This window comes from Bos indicus x Bos taurus, chromosome 12 (genome assembly GCF_003369695.1).
Source record: "Bos indicus x Bos taurus breed Angus x Brahman F1 hybrid chromosome 12, Bos_hybrid_MaternalHap_v2.0, whole genome shotgun sequence".
Lineage (NCBI taxonomy): Eukaryota > Metazoa > Chordata > Mammalia > Artiodactyla > Bovidae > Bos > Bos indicus x Bos taurus.
Window position 1 is genome coordinate 72014310 of NC_040087.1, and position 24304 is coordinate 72038613.

Here is a 24304-nt window from a genome sequence, read left to right on the forward strand (position 1 = left end):
ACATTTTTAATTTTAGCTTTTTGGTATATGTTATCAATTTTGTACCTATCATTTAATTTCACAATTTGTATGGAAATACAAAAAACCTCGAATAGCCAAAGCGATCTTGAGAAAGAAAAATGGAACTGGAGGAATCAACCTACCTGACTTCAGGCTCTACTACAAAGCCACAGTTATCAAGACAGTATGGTACTGGCACAAAGACAGAAATATAGATCAATGGAACAAAATAGAAAGCCCAGAGATAAATCCACGCACATATGGACACCTTATCTTTGACAAAGGAGGCAAGAATATACAATGGATTAAAGACAATCTCTTTAACAAGTGGTGCTGGGAAATCTGGTCAACCACTTGTAAAAGAATGAAACTAGAACACTTTCTAACACCATATACAAAAATAAACTCAAAATGGATTAAAGATCTCAACGTAAGACCAGAAACTATAAAACTCCTAGAGGAGAACATAGGAAAAACACTCTCTGACATACATCACAGCAGGATCCTCTATGACCCACCTCCCAGAATATTGGAAATAAAAGCAAAAATAAACAAATGGGACCTAATTAAACTTAAAAGCTTCTGCACATCAAAGGAAACTATTAGCAAGGTGAAAAGACAGCCTTCAGAATGGGAGAAAATAATAGCAAATGAAGCAACCGACAAACAACTAATCTCAAAAATATACAAGCAACTCCTCCAGCTCAACTCCAGAAAAATAAATGACCCAATCAAAAAATGGGCCAAAGATCTAAATAGACATTTCTCCAAAGAAGACATACAGATGGCTAACAAACACATGAAAAGATGCTCAACATCACTCATTATCAGAGAAATGCAAATCAAAACCACTATGAGGTACCATTTCACACCAGTCAGAATGGCTGCGATCCAAAAGTCTACAAATAATAAATGCTGGAGAGGGTGTGGAGAAAAGGGAACCCTCTTACACTGTTGGTGGGAATGCAAACTAGTACAGCCACTATGGAGAACAGTGTGGAGATTCCTTAAAAAACTGGAAATAGAACTGCCTTATGATCCAGCAATCCCACTGCTGGGCATACACACTGAGGAAACCAGAAGGGAAAGAGACACGTGTACCCCAATGTTCATCGCAGCACTGTTTATAATAGCCAGGACATGGAAGCAACCTAGGTGTCCATCAGCAGATGAATGGATAAGCAAGCTGTGGTACATATACACAATGGAGTATTACTCAGCCATTAAAAAGAATACATTTGAATCAGTTCTAATGAGGTGGATGAAACTGGAGCCTATTATACAGAGTGAAGTAAGCCAGAAGGAAAAACGCCAATACAGTATACTAATGCATATATATGGAATTTAGAAAGATGGTAACGATAACCCTGTATACGAGACAGCAAAAGAGACACTGATGTATAGAACAGTCTTATGGACTCTGTGGGAGAGGGAGAGGGTGGGAAGATTTGGGAGAATGGCATTGAAACATGTGAAATGTCATGTATGAAACGAGATGCCAGTCCAGGTTCAATGCACGATGCTGGATGCTTGGGGCTGGTGCACTGGGACGACCCAGAGGGATGGTATGGGGAGGGAGGAGGGAGGAGGGGTCAGGATGGGGAACACATGTATACCTGTGGTGGATTCATTTTGATATTTGGCAAAACTAATACAATTATGTAAGGTTTAAAAATAAAATAAAATTAATTAAAAAAATAAAAAATAAAAAATAAATAAAACAACAAAAAAAAATTTCTGTGACTTTTTTTTTTCTTTCCTCTGTTTCTTTCTCTTCTTCTTTTATATAACATTGTATACCTGAAATTCCAAACTCTACTCTAGATTTTTAATTTATGCTTTTTGGTATTTGATATCAATTTTGTACCTGTATTTTCTTTATAATTTTTGCGACATTGTTTTTGTTTGTTTGTTTGTTTTCTCTCTTCATTTTTCTTCTTCCTTTTTTTTAACATTGTATTTTTGAAATTCCAAACTCTACTCTAGATTTTTAATTTTTGCTTTTTGGTATTAGTTATCAATTTTGTACCTGTATTTTCTTTATAATTTTCACGACCTTGTTTGTTTTTCTTTGTTCGTTTTTTCTCTCTTTCTTTTCCTTCTTCTTTTCTTTAATATCGTATTTTTGAAATTCCAAACTCTACTTTAGATTTTTAATTTTTGCTTTTATGTATTTGTTACCAATTTTGTACCTTTAAGAACCCAATCTTCAGGACCCATTTTTCACTAGGGAGCGAGATTACTGGCTTGACTGCTCTCTCTCCCTTTGGACTCTCCTTTTTCTCCACCAGGTCGCCTGTGTCTCCTCCCTAACCCCTCTCCACTCTACCCAACTCTGTGAATTTCTGTGTGTTCCAGACGGTGGAGAACACATAACTACAATGAAACCAAGCTCCACCCAAGAGCCAACAAGTGCCAGAGCAAGACATACCAAGCTAATTCTCCAGCAACACAGGAACATAGCACTGAGCATTAAAATACAGGCTGCCCAAAGTCACACCAAACCCATAGACAACTCAAAACCCACTACAGGACACTTCATTGCACTCCAGAGAGAAGAGATCCAGCTCCACCCACCAGAACATCGACGCAAGCTTCCCTAACCAGGAAACCTTGACAAGCCACTCTTCCAACCACACCCACAGGGAGGAACCTCCACAATAAAGAGGAAACACAAAGTTCCAGCATACAGAAAGGCCACCCCAAACACAGACATCTAAACTCGATGAAAAGGCAGAAAAATATTCAGCAGGTAAAGGAACATGATAAATGCACAACAAATGAAACAAAAGAGGAGGAGATAGGGAATCTACCTGAAAATGAATTCAGAATAATGATAGGAAAAATGATCCAAAATTTTGTGAACAAAACAGAGTTACAGATATATAGTCTGGAGACAAGGATTGAGAAGATGTGCAAAATATTTAACAAGGACATAGAAAAATAAAAGAGAGTCAATCAATAATAAATAATGCAATAACTGAGATCAAAAGCACTCTGGATGGAGCCAACAGTAGAATAAATGAGGCAGAAAATAGGATAAGTGAGGTGGAAGATAGGATAAGTGAGGTGGAAGATAGAATGGTGGAAATAAATGAAGCAGAGAGAAAAAAGAAAAAAGAATTAAAAGAAATGAGGACAACCTCAGAGACCCCTGGGACAATGTCACATGCCCCCAACATTCAAATCATAGGAGTCCCAGAAGAAGAAGACAAAAAGAAAGGCCATGAGAAACTACTTGAGGAGATAATAGTTGAAAACTTCCCTAAAATGGAGAAGGAAATAGTCACCAAAGTCCAAGAAACCCAGAGAGTCCCAAACAGGGTAAACCTCAGGTGAAATATCCCAGACACATATTAATCAAATTAACCAATATTGAACAAAAAGAACAATTATTAAAAGCAGCAAGGGGAAAACAACAAATAACACAGAAGGGGATTCTCATAAGGATAACAGCTGATCTTTCAATAGAAACTCTTCAGGCCAGAAGGGAATGGCAGGACATACTTAAAGCAATGAAAGAGAAAAACCTACAACCCAGATTACTATACCCATCAAGGATCTCATTCATATATGAAGGAGAAATCAAAAGCTTTACAGATAAGCAAAACCTGAGAGAATTCAGCACCACAAACCAGCTATTCAACAAATGCTGCTGCTGCTGCTGCTGCTGCTGCTAAGTCGCTTCAGTCGTGTCTGACTCTGTGCGACCCCATAGACGGCAACCCACCAGGCTCCCCCATCCCTGGGATTCTCCAGGCAAGAACACTGGAATGGATTGCCATTTCCTTCTCCAATGCATGAAAGTGAAAAGTGAAAGTGAAAAGTGAAAGTGAAGTCACTCAGTCGTGTCCGACTCTTAGCAACCACATGACTGCAGCCCACCAGGCTCCTCTGTCCATAGGATTTTCCAGGCAAGAGTACTGGAGTGGGGTACCATTGCCTTCTCCTCAACAAATGCTAAAGGATCTTATCTAGACAGGAAACACAGAAAAGGTGTATAAATTCAAACCCCAAACAACAAAGTAAATGGCAATGGGATCATACTTATCAATAATTACCTTAAATGTAAATGGTTGAATGCCCCAATCAAAAGACAAAGACTGCCTCAGCTCAGTTCAGTCAGTTCAGTCACTCAGTTGTGTCCAACTCTTTGTGACCACATGCCAGGCCTCCCTGACCATCACCAACACCCAGAGTTCACTCAGACTCACATCCATCGAGTCAGTGATGCCATCCAGCCATCTCATACTCTGTCATCCCCTTCTCCTCCTGCCCCCAATCCCTCCCAGCATCAGAGTCTTTTCCAATGAGTCAACTCTTCGCATGAGGTGGCCAAGTACTGGAGTTTCAGCTTTAGCATCATTCCTTCCAAAGAAATCCCAGGGCTGATCTCCTTCAGAATGGACTGGTTGGATCTCCTTGCAGTCCAAGGGACTCTCAAGAGTCTTCTCCAACACCGCAGTTCAAAAGCGTCAATTCTTCAGTGCTCAGCCTTCTTCACAGTCCAACTCTCACATCCATACATGACCACAGGAAAAACCATAGCCTTGACGAGACGGACCTTTGTTGGCAAAATAATGTCTCAGCTTTTGAATATGCTATCTAGGTTGGTCATAACTTTCTTTCCAAGGAGTAAGTGTCTTTTAATTTCATGGCTGCAGTCGCCATCTGCTGTGATTTTGGAGGCCCTCCAAAAATAAAGTCTGACACTGTTTCCACTGTTTCCCCATCTATTTGCCATGACGTGATGGGACCGGATGCCATGATCTTCGTTTTCTGAATGTTGAGCTTTAGGCCAACTTTTTCACTCTCCTCTTTCACTTTCATCATGAGGCTTTTGAGTTCCTCTTAACTTTCTGCCATAAGGGTGGTGTTATCTGCATATCTGAGGTTATTGATATTTCCCCCGGCAATCTTGGTTCAAGCTTGTGCTTCTTCCAGTCCAGCGTTTCTCCTGATGTACTCTGATTATAAGTTAAATAAGCAGGGTGACAATATACAGCCTTGACGTACTCCTTTTCCTATTTGGAACCAGTCTGTTGTTCCATGTCCAGTTCTAACTGTTGCTTCCTGACCTGCATACACATTTCTCAAGAGGCAGGTCAGGTGGTCTGGTATTCCCATCTCTTTCAGAACTTTCCACAGTTTATTGTGATCCACACAGTCAAAGGCTTTGCCATAGTCAATAAAGCAGAAATAGATGTTTTTCTGGAACTCTCTTGCTTTTTCAATGATCCAGCAGATGTTGGCAATTTGATCTCTGGTTCCTCTGCCTTTTCTAAAACCAGCTTGAACATCAGCAAGTTTATGGTTCACATATTGCTGAAGCCTGGCTTGGAGAATTTTGAGCATTACTTTGCTAGCGTGTGAGATTAGTGCAATTGTGTGGTAGTTTGAGCATTCTTTGGCATTGCCTTTCTTTGGGACTGGAATGAAAACTGACCTTTTCCAGTCCTGTAGCCACTGCTGAGTTTTCCAATTTGATGGCATATTGAGTGCAGCACTTTCACAGCATCATCTTTCAGGATTTGAAATAGCTCAACCGGAATTCCATCACCTCCACTAGCTTTGTTCGTAGTGATGCTTTCTAAGGCCTACTTGACTTCACATTCCAGGATGTCTGGCTCTAGGTCAGTGATCACATCATTGTAATTATCTGTGTCGTGAAGATCTTTTTTGTACAGTTCTTCTGTGTATTCTTGCCACCTCTTCTTAATATCTTCTGCTTCTGTTAGGTCCATACCATTTCTGTCCTTTATCGAGCCCATCTTTGCATGAAATGTTCCCTTGGTATCTCTAATTTTCTTTAAGAGATCTCTAGTCTTTTCCATTCTGTTGTTTTCCACTATTTCTTTGCATTGATCACTGAGGAAGGCTTTCTTATCTCTTCTTGCTATTCTTTGGAACTCTGCATTCAGATGTTTATGTCTTTCCTTTTCTCCTTTGCTTTTTGCTTCTCTTCTTTTCACAGCTATTTGTAAAGCCTCCCCAGACAGCCATTTTGCTTTTTTGCATTTCTTTTCCATGGGGATGGTCTGAATGGACACAAAAGCAAGACCTCTACATATGCTGTCTACAAGAGACCCACCTCAAAACAAGGGACACATACAGACTGAAAATGAAGGGCTGGAAAAATATATTTAATGCAAATGGAGACCACAAGAAAGCAGGAGTAGCAATACTCACATCACATAAAATAGACTTTGAAATAAAGACTGTGAAAAGAGACAAAGAAGGATACTACATAATGATTAATGGATCAATCCAAGAGGAAGATATAACAATTATAAATATATATGCACCCAACATAGGAGCACCACAATATGTAAGGTCCTAACAAGTATGAAAAGGGAAATTAATAGCAACACAGTAATAGTGGGAGACTTTACTACACCACTCACTTTAATACACCTATGGATAGATCAACTAAACAGAAAATTAACAAGGAATCACAAACTTTAAATGATATAATGGACCAGTTAGACTTAATTGATATCTATAGGACATTTCACCCCAAAACAATGACTTTCACCTTCTTCTCAAGTGCACACGGACCCTTCTCCAGGATAGATCACATCCTGGGCCATAAATCTAGCCTTAGTAAATTAAACAAAAAAGAAAGAAAGAAAGAAATCATTCTAAGTATCTCTTCTGATCACAAGATTAGATATTTGCAGTAAGATTAGATATCAACTACAGGGGAAAAAAAGGACTATTAAAAATACAAACATAAGGAGCCTAAACAACATGCTTCTGAATAACCAACAAATCAGAAGAAATCACAAAACAAATCAAACTATGCATAGAAACAAATGACAATGAAAGCACGACACCCCAAAACCTTTGGGACTCAGTAAAATCAGTGCTAAAGGGAAGATTCATAGCAATACAAGCTTACCTCAAGAAACAAGAGAAAAATCAAATAGATAATCTAACTCTACAACTGAAGCAACTAGAAAAGGAAGAAATAAAGAACCCTAGGTTTAGTAGAAGGAAAGAAATCATAAAAATTAGGGGAGAAATTAATCAAAAAGAAACAAAGGAGACTATGGCAAAAATCAACAAAGCTAAAAGCTGGTTCTTTGAGAAGATAAATAAAATAGACAAATCATTAGCCAGACTAATCAAGAAAAGTAGGGAAAAGAATCAAATCAACTAAATTAGACATGAAAATGGAGAAATGGAGAAATCACAACAGACAAAAGAATCATAAGAGACTGCTATCAGCAACTATATGTCCCCAAAATGGACAACTTGGAAGAAATGGACAAACTCTTAGAAAAGTATAACTTTCCAAAACGGAACCAGAAAGAAATAGAAAATCTTAACAGACACATCACAAGCATGGAAATCAAAACTGTAATCAGAAATATTCCAGCAAACAAAAGCCCAGGATGAGATGGCTTCACAGCTGAATTCTACCAAAATTTAGAGAAGAGCTAACATCTATCCTACTCAAACTCTTCCAGAAAATTGCAGAGGAAGGTAAATTCCCAAACGCATTCTATGAGGTCACCATCACCTTAATACCAAAACCAGACAAAGATGCCACAAAAAGAGAAAACTAAAGGCAAATATCACTGATAAACATAGATGAAAAAATCTTTAACAAAATTCTAGCAAACAAAATCCAACAACTTATTAAAAAAAAAAAATCATACCATCATGACCAGGTGGGCTTTATCCCAGGGATACAAGGATTCTTTAATATCCACAAGTCAATCAATGTGATACACCACATTAACAAATTGAAAAATAAAAGCCATATGATTATCTCAATAGATGCAGAGAAAGCCTTTGACAAAATTCAACATCCATTTATGATAAAAACTCTCCAGAAAGCAGCCATAGAAGGAACATACCTCAACATAATAAAAGCTATATATGATAAACTCACAGCAAACATTATCTTCAGTGGTGAAAACCTGACAGCATTTCCCCTAAAGGCAAAAACAAGACAGAGGTTCCCACTCTCACTACTACTATTAAACACAGTTTTGGAAGTTTTGGCCACAGCACTCAGAGAAGAAAAAGAAATGAAAGGAATCCAGATTGGAAAAGAAGTAAAACTCTCACTGTGTGCAGATGACATGTTCCTCTACATAGAAAACCATAAAGACACCACCAGAAAATTACAAGAGCTAATCAATGAATATAGTAAAGTTGAAGGATATAAAATTAACATATCTTGCATTCCTATACACTAACAATGAGAAAACAGAAAGAGAAATTAAAGAAACAATTCCATTCACTGTTGCAATGAAAAGAATAAAATACTTAGGAATAAATCTACCTAAAGAAACAAAAGACCTATATATAGAAAACTAAAAAAAAACTCTGATGAAAGAAATCAAAGATGACACAAATAGAGGGGAAAATATACCATGTTAATGGATCAGAAGAATCAATATAGTGAAAATGAGTTTGCTACCCAAAGCAATATATGAATTCAATGCAATCCCGATCAAGCTACCAATGGTATTTTTCAGAGAACTAGAACAAATAATTTTACAATTTGTATGGAAATACAAAAAACCTCGAATAGCCAAAACAATATTGACAAAGAAGAATGCAACTGGAGGAATCAACCTGCCTGACTTCAGACTATACTACAAAGCTACAGTCATCAAGATAGTATGGTACTGGCACAAAGACAGAAATATAGATCAATGGAACAAAATAGAAACCCAGAAACGAATCCACATACCTATGGACACCTTATCTTTGACAAAGGAGGCAAGAATATACAATGGAGAAAAGACAATCTCTTTAACAAGTTGTGCTGAGAAAACGGGTAAACCACTTGTAAAAGAATGAATTAGAATACTTTCTAACACCATACACAAAAATAAACTCAAAATGGATGAAAGATCTAAATGTAAGATGAGAAACTATAAAACTCCTAGAGGAAAACATAGGCAAAACACTCTCTGACATAAATCACAGCATGATCCTCTATGACCCACCTCCCAGAGTAATGGAAATAAAAGCAAAAATAAACAAATGGGACCTAATTAAACTTAAAAGCTTTTGCACAATGAAGGAAACTATTAGCAAGGTGAAAAGACAGCCTTCAGAATGGGTGAAAATAATAGCAAATAAAGCAACTGACAAAGAATTAATCTCAAAAATATAGAAACAGTTCCTGCAGTTCAATTCAAGAAAAATAAATGACCCAATCAAAAAATGGGCCAAAGAACTAAACAGACATTTCTCCAAAGAAGACATACAGATGGCTAACAAACCTGTGGTGGATTCATTTCGATATATGGCAGAACCAATACAATATTGTAAAGTTTAAAAATAAAATAAAATTTAAAAAAAAGAAAAGATGCTCAACATCACTCATTATCAGGGACATGCAAATCAAAACCACAATGAGGTACCATCTCATTTCAGTCAAATGGCTGCTATCCAAAAGTTTACAAATAATAAATGCTGAAGAGGGTGTGAAGGAAAAGGAACCCTCTTATACTGTTAGTGGAAATGCAAACTAGCACAGCCACCATGGAGAATAGTATGGAGATTCCTTAAAAAGCTTCAAATAGAACTGCCATACAACCCAGCAATCCCACTGCTGTGCATACACACCGAAGAAACCAGAATTGAAAGAGACACATGTACCCCAATGTTCATTGCAGCAATGTTTACAATAGCTAGGACATGAAAGCAACCTGGATGTCCATTGGCAGACGAATGGATAAGAAAGCTGTGGCATGTATACATAATGGAATATTACTCAGCTATTAAAAAGCATGCATTTGAATCAGTTCTAATGAGGTGGATGAACCTGGAGCCTGTTATACAGAGTGAAGTGAGTTGGAAAGAAAAGCAAATACAGAATATTAATGCATATATATGGAATTTAGAAAGATGGTAATGATGACCCTATATGCGAGACAGCAAAAGAGACACAGATGTATAGAACAGTGTTTTGCACTCTATGGGAGAAGGCAAGGGTGGGGTGATTTGAGAATAGCATTGAAACATGTATATTATCATATGTGAAACATATCACCAGTCCAAGTTCAATGCATAAGACAGGGTGCTCAGTGCTAGTGCACTGGGATGACCCTGAGGGATGGGATGGGGAGGGAGTGGAGGGGGGTTCAGGATGGGGAACACATGTACACCCATGGCTGATTCATGTCAATGTATTGCAAAAACCACTACAATATTGTAAAGTAATTAGCCTCCAATTAAATTAATTAAAAACAGAAACACAAAGCATTTGGAAATGAATACAATAACCTAAATTTAACTTTATTAATGACATAAATTAGTACCTGCTATGCATACAAAAATGAAAATAGCCCTCCTAACATCTCTTGAATTCACAATGCTAAAGAAAGTGGAGAAACCTCTGTAATATACATTCCATCAAATATTTTGTTTTCCTCTTTAGCTGATGTGTCATTGTTATTTCAGCTTTGAAAGCTGTTCAAATTCCTGAATTCCATCAATGGGCATTTGCCTTAGCCTACTGGGCTTCCCTGGCAGTTCAGATGGTAAAGAATTTGCCTGCAGTGCATTGAGACCCTGGTTTGATCCCTGGGCCGGGAAGATCCCCTGGAGTAGGAAATCACAACCCACTCAGTATTCTTGCCTGAGAAACTCCATGGACAGAGGAGTCTGGTGGGCCACAGGCAATGCAGTCACAAAGTCAGACACAACTGAGCGACTAACACACCATCTTATATGAATATATAATATAAGTCCATCTTTCTTTAAGTTATCATAGTTCCTCAATTCAGAAGGTAAACAACTAATAGATTCACATTTCTCAGCAAGTGATCAACATAATAGACACCAAATTTCAATAAGTGGGTTCTAACAAACATAATATATTCTACCTTTGTAGAAAGCTTGTATGAAGGTTTCCTGTGGAAATATATAATATTTTAGGTGAGGATTTCCTTTAAAAAGTATATAACGCTACATATATTCTAAGCACTCCTGTAAAAACACAGAGAGCTGTGTTAATATTGGCCTGGCAAGCCAGATATTAATCACATAGTTGAGGACACAATAATATTGTGATCTCAAGGAAAGAAAGAGAAGGAATTCTAATTTCTAGACACTGTATTTCTCCCTGATTAACTTCTTTCTTAAGTAGTGAAGCCCAAGAGATGAGTGTGGTGAAGGGGAGTTTGCATACCTGCAAGGGAATAACACATTTACGTGGGACACTTGCTGACAAAGGATTTCACTCAGGATCAATAAAAGCCATGGTTTACTCAGAAAGAATTGAAACAATCCAAACAACAGGGTAGGGATCCATTTCTAATCCCCTTGCCCATTCATGTAATGATGTAAGCTTTAGCTAAAGCAACCTATTAGAATAGACAATAGCACATATTTCCAGTGACTGATTTTCTCAATATGCAATTCTGGTTTAACAACCAAAATCCAGTACAGAGCAAATTAAGAGTCTTCATGCACCCACTTTATTCTAGTAGATTTTAAAAATACTCATTCTAATTAATTCACAGAGTAAATGCAACTCAGACTCTTCATCTGTTAAGACATTACTGAATTACTCCTGGGAGCTCTAGTTGTTCACACAGGCTCCTAGTAAACACCTCAGACTCTTGTATAACAGACCAGATGATTTACCTGAGTGAACTGTTGAGTACCAGCCAGAATCAGGTATCTCAATTACCCTTCCTTTCCCATATTTCATGGCATATAGGGTACTCTGTCCATTTGCCCTAGGGAAAAGGGAAGACAAAGAAAAAGTATTACACTCTAGATAGAATTTAGGTAAATAACAGAAAAATTGACCTCGATTTAGAAGACGTGTTTTACAGTGGAAAATGGTTCCCAGCTCACTGGGCCCTGTGTCTGTCTACCTTATAAAAAGTCCATTTGAATCACAACTTTCAGCTCTAAGAATTTGAGGAAGCTGCTGAGGGTCAAATACGGGGATAGTCTCACTCCATCAGCCAGAAGTTTACTTCTTTTTCAGAGAAACTATGTGAGAGTCCGAAGAAGAGGCTAAACAAGCCCCAACTAACCCCCCTGCTGTGGGAAAGTGAGGCTTCATGTAGACTTCACAGCCCTTTGGGTCAGACCAGGAATCACTCACCAGTATGCAAGCCACCAATCCTGCAGGACATAGGTAACCTGGAGCAGGAAACAACAGTCACTCACACACTGACATCACTGAGCCTCACACCCCGCTCACTAGGTTGGGAGATGGAAAGGCTCCAGAACGTGGAGACGGTCCTTCCAGCTCAGGTTTGTGCCAAGCCCCACACCCCAGATGACCACAGGTCAGGGGAGGGCATGCTACATTTTAATATCTTTACAAGACATTCTTTTTCTTCCTAGAACCTTTCTGTTATATACAAACAAAACCTCACCTCAATAAGTAAGCCTCACTTATTTTCCTCACAGATTTCATTCAGTGCAAACCAAAATGGACTGCAAAGCATAATAAAAACAGTATAAAAGTCAGGACTTTTCAAAGAAAAAAAAATTTGATAGAAACTGTGATGATCAAGTTTCTTTGTCAGCTTGGCCAGGCCAGTCTCTAGTGGTTCAACCAAACCCTCGTCTAGATGTCGCTATGAAGGTATTCAGCGGATATGATTCACATCATCCTCGGAACTGAAGTAGAGGAGATCACCCTCAACACTGTGGTGGCCTTGTCCAGTCAGTCAAAGGCCTGATGAACAAAACCTGAGGCTTCCTGGAGGAGGAAGAAATTTTGCTTCAAGACTGCAGGGTCAGCTCCTGCCTGAGGTTCCAGCCTGTAGGCCTGCCTTTCTGATTTCACATTGACCAGCTAGACTGCACAACCTCATGAGCCAATTCTCTGAAATAAATCTCTTAAAGTATATATTAAACATGTTAATATTAATAAATTAAATAAATACAGTATAAACAATATGTAAATACCATGAAGAGGGCACAAAACCAAAATAAATGTTCTTATTTACCTGAGCTCCAATGTTCACTAAAATAAGGTAAATGATGATAAACCAGTGCACACCGGCTGTGAAGTAATTCTCATAGGTCTTAAAACCAACTCTTCCAACCAAACGGCCCTCCAGTGGTAATGTAACCTGGATATTCTCAGTCTGGGAGGGAGAACAGCAGTGAAAACAAAATTTTAAGTAAGGAACCCTCAAATTTCAAAAGTTTACAATGCCCTCCACTGCAAAGCTGTGAGGAAACAGATACATCTCATATGCTCGTAGGAGTGCAGGATGGTCCATTTCCTACAAAAAAGGGTGGGCAAATGTCTAGCCAAACCACATATGCATTTACCCTTGGACTCAGCCATCCTACTTTCAGAAATCTATTAGAAAAAGAACATCATTTGCATGAAATTATTCACTGTTGGTGGCTTTGCTTAAAGTCAATCATGACTCAGCACAAGCACAACTACCTGATTCAAGTACAAATGCAGAAGCTTCTTCCAAAATAATACACAAAGTGATATGGCACTAACATATCCCTCTAAATGACTTGTATCACTTCCAGTGATAGAAATGTAAACCATACTTGGTGTTCCAAATCCTAGACAAATACAGCAACATGAGTCCACACAGGAAGTTGAAATAATGTGAGTCTGGACAGCACAGGATGGCATATGACCCAAATCTATTTAATTCCTGAATTTCAGGGAGTGATTCCTGAATGTGGAATGTGATGGACTAATTTGAATATTTATCAGAATCATCCAGGTTCCTAGGTCTGGATATTGTGGGCTTGGATACCAAGAGAGAACCTGTGTATGTTTTTAAGAGAGAGCTACTGCTTTTCTTCATTTCTGTCTGTAGGACCTAGAATGCATTATAGAGTCACATGAGCCAAAGATGTACTTAATTCTATGCTGACCATTGGGCATTCAAGATGAATACAATGTGGCTCTAGGTCTCAAAGGGTAATAAAAAATAGGAAGACAAGAACTAACTCTAAAGTGTCTGGCCTACAACAAATGATCTAACAAAGGGGAAAAATATTACCATCAATCACCTGCAGAACATTCCAACATATAGGAAAAGTAGCTGATTTAATGTGGTCACAGAAAGACTCAGTCTAAAGAGATCTTCACATTAAACCTCTGGATGCATAAGGGAAGCTGGGAGCCACCAGAGTGAGTAGATGTAACTACGGTAAACTGATGGGTTTTCATATCAGCATGAGCCACAAACAGCTGGAAATTCATAGCAGTGCACCCCCTACTGAGCTCCATAAGATTCTTCATCCTACACCCAAAGAACACCAAGCAGGCTTGCTCCCTTCATGCTCTTCTAATTCTACCAATTCCATGGAATTAGGCTTGTAATCTTAGGATCTACTTTGGGATAAACAAAGATGTCACGAGAGAATCAGACTGAAGGTCCACGAGGCCACCAAGAGCAGACAGACAAGGGCATGTTGCAGGATGAGAAACTCACATCTTGGTCCTCTGGAGCTGCATCTTTCAAAGAGGGTCTGGAAGACGGTTGAGACTGAACTGAAGACTCGGAGATCAGAGTGAGTGTTCCTGGACCTGGAGATGGTTCAGCCTTCTCTACCTTCTCCCAGAAAACATCTTCAAAATCTGTCCCAGATTTTGAAAACTCAGCAAAAGTCCCCTTTTGTGTAACTTTGCCCTAAAATAAAGAATTTGAGAGGAATTCATTTACATTTGATAATATTAATCCAATCTACATACTAATTAAGAAAAGTTAACTAGTCTCAAATTATTATTTTCCTAAGAAAATTATCTCTAGGTTTGGAATTCTGGTAAAAAAAAATCTAGATTCAGTTAAGTTCAGCCACTCAGTCACGTCTGACTCTTTGTGACCTCATGGACTACAACATGCCAGGCCTCCCTGTCCATCACCAACTCCTGGAGCTTGCTCAAACTCATGTCTATCAAGTCAGTGATACCATCCAACCATCTCATCCTCTGTCATCCCCTTCTGCATTCAATCTTTCCCAGCATCAAGGTCTTTTCCAATGAGTCAGTTCTTCGCATCAGGTGGCCAAAGTATTGGGGTTTCAGCTTCAGCATCAGTCCTTCCAATGAATATTCAGGACTGGTTTCCTTCAGGATTGACTGGTTTGATCTCACTGCAGTCCAAGGGACTCTCAAGGTTCTTCTCCAACACCACAGTTCAAAAGCATCAATTCTTCAATGCTCAGCTTTCCTTATGGTCCAACTCTCATATCCATACATGACTACTGGAAAAATCATAGCTTTGACTAGTTGGACCTTTGTTGGCAAAGTAATGTCTCTGCTTTTTAATATGCTGTCTAGGTTGGTCATAGCTTTTCTTCCAAAGAGCAAAATGAGCATGGTATTCACTGTCAAACCCTACGCTAGGTGCTGGGGGATATGAAAGAAATGTATGTTCATGTTTTAAAAATGGAGGCCATTGACATAACTACCATGGGAATTCATGGATGCTAAAACTACTGATGTGGGTAGAAGAATCAGTACAGTGTTTTTGGACAACATGGAAATTGAGAGAAGCATCATGTTAAAATGCAAGTAAACAGTTAATTGGGGAAGATATTCCAGGAAAGAAACTTAAAAAGGCTGACCCAGATGTGGCAACAAGCACATCTCCAGAGGTAATGCTCTCTCATCAAATCTTCAGACCATTGTTATAGTATCATGTGCTCCACTGGGAGAAAGACATGTAGGAACCAGCCCTAAACAGAGTACCTATGAGCTTTATCTTCATGGTCTTTACCACTTCCCCACAAATGCAGGAAGTTCCCAGCTGAAAATTCAATATTCTACCTGCCATAGTATTTAAACAAAGAGGCCATGAGACTGAGGTGGCTCTAAATCCTTGACTTCCCATGCCAGCAAACCAAAAACTAAGAACCAATGCACTCAGATCTAACAAAAAAATTAAAAAATAAAAACATAAGAACAACCAGTCACAAGCAGTCAACCAGGTATCCTCTATTCAGGCAACTGTTTAAGCTACAGTCAATCTAATCATTTTCTTTGAACACATGTGACACATCATTGCCGTTTCCCTCCTTTTGTTGTTGTTCCGTTTCTCAGTCATGTCCAACTCTTTGTGACCCCATGGACTGCAGTACACCAGGCTTCCCTGTTCTTCATATCTCCCTGAGTTTGCTCAAACTCATGTTCATTGAGTCGGTGATGCCATCCAACCATCTCATCTTCATCCCTCTCTTACAAAATCCTATAAAATAATGTGCAAATATCTTCACTATATTCTGACCCCACGAAATATGGCTCAGCTCATTCACTCAATGTCAAACAAAATATAGAGAAAAATCACAGGATGCAAAACTAAACAGAGGAGAGCATCTCTGGTTAAGGCAGGTCAGATGGAAGAAGGTGCCCCAGGACCCTAGCTGGGACCTCTCTCACCCTATCTCCTAAGGTGATCCATTGTGCGAAACTCAATGAAGCATTTGGGTACTGTCTATACTACAGAATTAGAAAACTATTCAGGGTATACTGTGCCTTGTTCCACTTGGGAAGCAAAATTCAAAGACTTTATTTAATGAAATTACCTTTTTCTACATAGTACCTATAAGACACACAAGGAAACAAGTATTGGTCCAAGGATAGGAATTTCACTGAGCAGCCAAGCACAGACAACTCTGAGAGGTTGAGAGGGCAACCATTCCCTTTCTGCTGTTAGAGATGAACCAGACAAAGAGTAAGGATGGACCCCAACTCATCCAGGGGTGCTCACGAGTGGACAAATAGTTGTTCTAATAGCACTAAAATTGAGGGTAGTGTCCTCAAAAGAAGCAATAAGGGACCCTAAAAGATCTAGGGACAAACTAAATAGGTTACTCTGTCTCCCACTGATCCTGTGCTCATAATATTGTCATCGTTGAGGTTTTACACACTAGCATCACCCTCTTCCAACATGAAATTAACTGTTATCAAATCTGAGAAACCTGAACTCCCCATTCCTGAAAGAGCAGTTAACAGTTGACGTGAGATATTGCTTCTAGAGAGGCAGAGGTTCTGCATTTAATAATCTTTCTTAGGACAGAAGTTCATTTGACAAATGAGGGATCTGACCAACTAGACAGCATATTAAAAAGCAGAGACATTACTTTGCCAACAAAGTTCCAACTAGTCAAAGCTATGGTTTTTCCAGTGGTCATGTATGGATGTGAGAAGCAAAAAATTGATGGTTTTGAACTGTGGTGTTGAAGAACACTCTTGGACTGTAAGGAAATCAAACCACTCAATCCTAAAGGAGATCAGTCCTGAATATTCATTGAAAGGACTGATGCTGAAGCAGAAACTCCAATACTTTGGCCACCTAATGTGAAGAGCTGACTCATTTGAAAAGACCCTGATGCTGGAAAAGATTGAAGGCAGGATGAGAAGGGAATGACAGAGGATGAGAAGGTTGGACGGCATCACCGACTCAGTGACTTTGAGTAGACTCTGGGAGTTGGCAATGGACAGGGAGGTCTGGCGTGCTGCAGTCCATGGGGTCGCAAAGAGTCAGACACAACTGAGCAACTGAACTGACTGACCAAGGGCCTGTGGAACAGGCAAGGATTAATGACGGAGGTGCTGAGGCTCAGAAACAAAGAAGCCAAGGTCTGAAGCATCAAACAACCAGTAAGCCTGAAATATTCTCACTAATCTCCACCCCATCCCCAGCCATGCTAGGAGTTGGGGTTGATTGGTAGCCCCCTAGAAAGTAAGTTCAAGCCCTAAACATGATGCCTGTGAACATGATCTGATTTGCATTCAGTGTCTTTGTAGATGTAATGAAGTTAAGATGAGGTCACACTGGAACAGGGTGACCTTAAATCCTATGTGACTGATATCCTTATGAGAAGAGACTCAGACACGGGGACAACGGCCATGTGACATCAGAGGCAGAGACCACAGTGCTGCAGCTGGAAGCCAAGGAACACAAGGAAGATCCGTGAACACCACCAGCTGGAAGGAAGGATTCTCCCCTGGAGCCTTCAGAGACAGCATGGCCCTGCCGGCACCTGGATCTGGGATCTATAGCCTCCAGAACAGGAAAAAGATAAACTTCTGTTGTTTTGTCACCCAGTTTGCAGTGCTTTGTTACAGCAGCTCTAGAAACTGATACCCTATCCTGAGCCCACACTTCTGTCTCCTCAGCTTTACTAAGACTTCTAACTGCTTCTGCTGTCGCCCCTCCAGTGACCATCAGAGGAATCTCTTAACTCCAACATCAGGCCACATTGCTCTTCTGCTCTGGACCATCCAAGGCTTCCATCCCACTTCCAGGCTCGCTGCCCACTGCTCAGAGACCAGCTCCCTCCATGCCCCCCTGCTCACTGTCCTCAGACACACACACTGTCCCGCTGTTCCTCTAACCTGCCAGGTCAGCTCCTTCCTTAGGACACCCTGCCTCAGACTCTCTCCCCCAGGTGTTGCATGGCCCCCACCTTCATGTCATCCAGACCCCATGAGGCACCAGCTCCTCAAGGAGACAGCCAGTATGTCATCCTCCTTGTCACATCCATCCCCATAAGAACAGGAGTCCCATGAAGGCAGGGCCTTGTCCTCCTGCTGCACAGGCTCCCACACATATTGGGCACATAGAGACCTGGGCAGGAAGACCTGCAGAGTGGGCATCTCTGACCCAGGTGCTTAGCTTCCCAACCTTGCTTCTAGTGTTAATGGAAGATGCACTTTAGGCAAATTGTGCTTGACAATCATGTGGATACAAACAGGTCTCAGTAGCTCTAATTTCCAAGTAAAAAACTTTGACTTAAGTTATATAAGGGGAAAACACAAGTTATAAATAAAATAGCATCATTATCCTTAACAAATTTCAATAGAACAGTAATATTTCAGTAGTCCTGTGGTAGCACTCCTATATGCTTTAGTGTTTACGTGGCTTCAAGTTTAATAGTGACACTTTACAGGTCTTTGGATTGATCCTCAAAAACATGAATAGCATCAGCTCTGAGAAAAAGAGGGAGTTAAATTGAGGGAGAAGAGGACATTTACCATGAATCCAAGGAGAGTGACCTGCTGGGAGGTCTGGCCTTCAACACACCTGAGTGCTGGCAATTTCACAGGCTTCTAGAAACTACTTACATCTTTCAGTATCAGAATCTGACTTGCATCCTTTAGGTACTGCAGCTGATGAGTCACTAAGATTGTGATCTTCTCCTTCAAGGCCTGACGAATACACCTACAAATGTAAAAGGTATAGAATGCAAATACACATTAATGGGGGTGCTCCAAACTGAAAACACATATTCTGAAAACATAATGAGACAAAAACAACACAGCAAAGGTCTATAGTTTAAATAAAAAACAAATAATACAAATTAAATACAAATATGTCAATGATCCTGAATAGGTCCTCAAATTTATCAGCAGCAAATGTGAACCCAGCTCTGCTAAAAAAAAATTCTAAAAAACAGTCCAGTGAAGGAGGCACTTGCTAAATATTTTCTGAAAACTCAGCTTAACAATAATTTACATTTCATAATGAAAAGTAATTGAGCAATACTGAGATTCCAAAACTTGACTGAACTTAATATTTTATCACTATGTGGGAAGGGGAAAAGAGGCATCTATGTTATATAAAAACGTGTGCCTTTTCCTTAGACAATTTTCTAGGGGATTATTTATGATTTATGATGCATACATTAACAACAAAAAATTAATAGAATCTTGGTAACCTTTGCTAGAGTGCCTTTTCTAGACACTTCTTCCCAAATAATATTAAACAGAAAATGAATGCCAACGTGGCCTCCATCAGTCTCTACAACAGTCCCAGTCCCATCCAGGAAATCAGTCTTCTTTCATAAGGACTGAACACCTTCCAAATATGAAAATTAAAGAACAGAATTCAGATGGCCCAAAGCACAATGGGAATCATCCAACAGCCAAAAGACACATCAGTTCTCTTACCCAAGACCCTTGTGTGATCAGGCCACCCAAAATGGCTGTTCTCTTGCTCTCTGTACATCCCCTTCTCGACCAGTGTCTGCTTCACCTACACCTACTTACATGACTGACCTTCCTATATGCTTGTCCCAGCTAATGACGGCTCTAGCTTCAGATCACAATCCTCCATGATGCTTGTCAAAGGGGCAAGAAGGACATGACCCTCTGCTGGTTTTCATGGTGACCAATGGCCCACCCTGACATCAACTTCCCCTATAACAGGTCATGTCCCCCCTCTCCTGCCGCCTTGCCCTTGGAGCAAAGACTACCACCATGTCCTCTTCCGACGTGGGCCTCAAATGATAGGATGCCCTTCCAGGATTTCCTTTGCACATGTAAGTGGGCCCTAATAATTAAACCATATGTGTGTTTGTCACTGATTCTGGGCTCTTTCTTAAGTCTAACCTGGGCAAGTCACAGGCCTGGCAGGTCTGGAAGGCCAACAACCTCTCTCAGTATCCAACCTTAAGTGTTTTTACAGTAACTTCTCCAACTGCTTCACATTTTTAATGCAAACCCCTAGGAACTCAGCCCCAGTCTCATCCCACAAGGTCCACAACCTCTCCAGGGAAGCAAGTGGCTGGATTTGGGGCCCTGGTGACCACAGTCAGGGCTGCAAGCAGGTACTCTGGGTGCCCAAGTCCCTCACAGAGCAAATCTCAGGAACCTGGGCCAGAACTCAGTCTGTGAGTGAGTCAAATGAAGAGTGTGAAGGCAGAAGACTGCAGCTCAGTCCCTCTCACGAGCCTGATGTCAGATGAGTGATGAAACCTCAGTTTCTTCATCTCAAAACAAGGCCAAGGACAACTCACCCACGGGCGCTGAGAAATGAAACCACCAATCCACTCAGTAAATGTCAGCCCCATTCTCCACTCCTCCCTAACCATGAGCAGTCATGTGCTTTGGACTCACGACAGAAAAGTCCTAAGGGGACACTCTGAACACTGGGTCTGTGATGAGAAGCAAGACCCCAGGATGTAGACACATACACCATTGCTTCATTAAGTCCAAAAGGATTCATTTTGCCCTTTGACATATCTTAGTTCAGCATTTGTATCTAAGATTCCTGAGTGAGCAAACCTCTTCAGACTTAGTACTAAAGCTTTTAATGGAACTGTTTCTCCTTAATTCATAATTACTTGCCAACAGTCCCTGAAGGCAGATGTTAATCAAATCTGATGGGTTTCTATGTCCAAGATGGAGCAACCCAAAAGTGGTAAAATGTTTGCTTCCTAAAATTCTATCAGAGATGAAGTAATATAAATAATTACAACAAAGTGGCCAATTAATGACTTTGAAATTTTCCTAAATAATGCTTTTTATCCATCTCTAGCTGAAACTCCAGTACTTTGGCCACCTCATGCAAAGAGTTGACTCATTGGAAAAGACTCTGATGCTGGGAGGGATTGGGGGCAGAAGGAGAAGGGGACAACAGAGGATGAGATGGCTGGATGGCATCACTGACTCGATGGACGTGAGTCTGAGTGAACTCCAGGTGTTGATGATGGACAGGGAGGCCGAGTGTGCTGTGATTCATGGGGTCGCAAAGAGTCAGACATGACTGAGCAACTGAACTGAACTGAACTGAAGAAGATAGTCTATTTTTCAAGTTTCAGAGTAAAGATTTCCAAGTTATGTCATAAAAATGATTCAAAAACAAGTTAGCTATTAAATCTATATAAGGGCTGTGTTCTATTTATTGGGTTGGCCACAAAATTCCTTCAGGTTTTTCCATAACATCTTACAGAAAACCCAACTGAACTTTTTGGCCAATCCAGTATCATTCTCTATAGGGGCTGTGTTAAGAGGAGATACATTCCATGGTAGAGGGGATACAAATAATTCAGAAACCGCACCTTCATCCATTCAATCAGCAAAGGTTTACTGAGGTGCCACTCTCTTGACGTACAACGCAGGCCAAGAAAGCAGACATTACTTTGCACCATGTAAAAGGGGGATACACTGAATGAGTACAGGACATGTACTATCAGGCCATGATGTGTGCTCTGAAGAAAAAGCAAGGGGGCTGCTGTAGTTGGGGAGACACAGGAGCCCTGAGATTCTCTGGGGAAACATGCCTGGAAGAAGACACAGCAGGTGCAGGGGTCTGGGACAGAACATGCTGGGCTGAGGCACCTTCCTGCATTCATAGCTTCTAGAGGGTGGGGAGACTCATAAATAGTCAAGTGCACCCACTGAGGGCAGTGAGAAGACAGAGGGCACGGGCTGCACCTGGAGGAGGAGGAGGGAATGTCAGGTCCTGTCTTCCATCTTCCTTCTGTGTCCTGGTGCACTGCTCCCTGGCTCTGGGACAGGGGGACCACTATGTATAGACAGACAGGGGTGAAAAAGAACCCCCACAAAGCCAGCACAGTGGATTACCGAGTAGGTGTGGGGAAGAGCTAGAAAGGCTGATGGGGGCAGACGGCAAAGAAGCCTGTTCTCTGAGGACCTGGAGCTGCTTCCTAAACATGGGAGGAATGGGAGGGGAAGGCAGGGGGAGGTCTATGAAGGGCTGGAGCAGGAGGGTGAGCTGTGTAGACAGCAGCATGGGAGTCTGATCAGGACAGACCTGAAAAACTGATGACGCAGGAGGCAGGGGTCTGGTGATGTGGGGCTGATCCAGGAGAAGGTCCATGGCTGGACACAAGTGAGACTGCATCAGTTCATCTAAGGACTCTCACCTTCTATAGGTAATAGAACCCACTTAATTATCACAAAATATAGTTATAAAAATCACAAATATTAGTAACCTGGTATATATTAATATACTCATGACTAAAGGAAGATGAAAATGGCAAGTAGAAGTGTGATTCATTCACTTTTAATAGAAAATATTCACCACAAATAAGCTTCAACATGACCACCATCTCTCATAGCATATTGTTCTGTCCAAATGCCTAACTCATTGAGAACATTCTAAGTCACTGTTGAGTGATTTCCTAAATTGCCTTTGTGATCCCTGCCCTAAGTTTCCCCAGAGAATGTGGTTCTGATTAGCATACAAGTCTTAACAAGCTTGCTTCTATTAAGTGTACATCCAAGGTCATTAAACCGAAAGGTTGGAGAGAACTTTATAAACATGTTATAAACACCTCACCTTTATAAACACCTAAGAGAGTTTTTTTTTTTTTTTTTTTTTTTTGTTTTTTTTTTTTGAGAGTTTTTGTGTTCAGCACACTGATACATGGCAATCCGTAAACTTTCCCTTCCCCTCCCTGTGACACAGACACAAGAGCCAGCAGAAACTGTTCTTGCAGTGATGGGGAACTTGTGCAGAGGCACACAAGACAGGGTAGCAGACACTTGCAAGTTCAGGGTGGAGTGTTGGGAACAGGGAGGCTGAGCTACTCATGATGCCAGGAGAGTGGGGGATGGAAACTCATGTCTCACTACTAGTATTCCATCACTGAACTCATGACAAGCCACAAGGCACTACCTAAGGGAAAAGTCATCAGTGAAAGTATTGGTCACTCAGTCATGTCTGACTCTTTGCAACCCCAGGATTTTCCAGGCAAGAAATTTCCAGGGGATCTTCTTGACCCAGGGATTGAACCCAGGTCTCCTGCATTGCTGGTAGATTCTTTACCATCTGAGCCACGAGGTGCTTTAAATAAGAGAAAATTTATCAAATCACAATCAAAGGAGGGTGGGAAAGGGGGGGTCAGATCAGAGTGTGGGCCATGCCACGTCAGCTGCCCTGCTCTCTTTTGTTCTGAAAGATTCAATGCTAATGTGTCATTTTTGTGTGTGGTAAAATATACATAACATGAAATTTACAATTTTAACTATTTTTTATGCATACAGCTCAATGGCATTAAGTACATTCACATCATTGTGTAACCATCACCACCATCCATCTCCAGAGCTCTTTCATTGCCCCAACACTAAGCACCTTTCACATACAGCCTTCAGTGGTACCTGCCTCATGACCCCTGCTTAATGGATGTGGAATCCCAGCTCCTCATATCCAGAGCTCAGAGCTCCTCACATATCTCTCTCACTCACTCCACTAATCTGCTTAAGTCTACTTATTTGCTATTTAGGATTTGGTGTGAATGAATTCTGTTCCCCCCAAAATTCATATGATGGCACATTGACCACCAGAACCTTAGAATCTGGTGACAGAACCTTTAAAGAGGTAGTTGTTACCCTCAATTATAGTGGGCCTAATCCCATATGACTGGTGTTCTTAGAAGAGGAGACTAAGACATAAGGACAGAAACACAGGGGTGTGCATGAACAGAGGGAGGACCGTGTCCGAGGACACAGTGAGGAAGCTGTCATCAGAAGATAAGGAAAAGGTCTAAGGAGAAACCAAACTGCCCACACCTTGATCATGAGAGTCTAGCCTTTAGAACTGTGAGAGAATGAATTTCTACTATTTACGCA

General features: G+C 40.5%; 1 protein-coding gene across 1 annotated transcript in view; it reads right to left on the reverse strand.

The window, feature by feature from the left end:
- LOC113902492 (multidrug resistance-associated protein 4-like) overlaps positions 1-24304 on the reverse strand; it is a 276118-nt gene that overhangs the window by 169487 nt on the left and 82327 nt on the right. Inside the window, 5 exon segments of the mRNA XM_027557827.1 lie at positions 11620-11714; positions 12092-12129; positions 12948-13088; positions 14415-14612; positions 19052-19148. Coding sequence (XP_027413628.1) covers positions 11620-11714; positions 12092-12129; positions 12948-13088; positions 14415-14612; positions 19052-19148 — 569 coding nt within the window.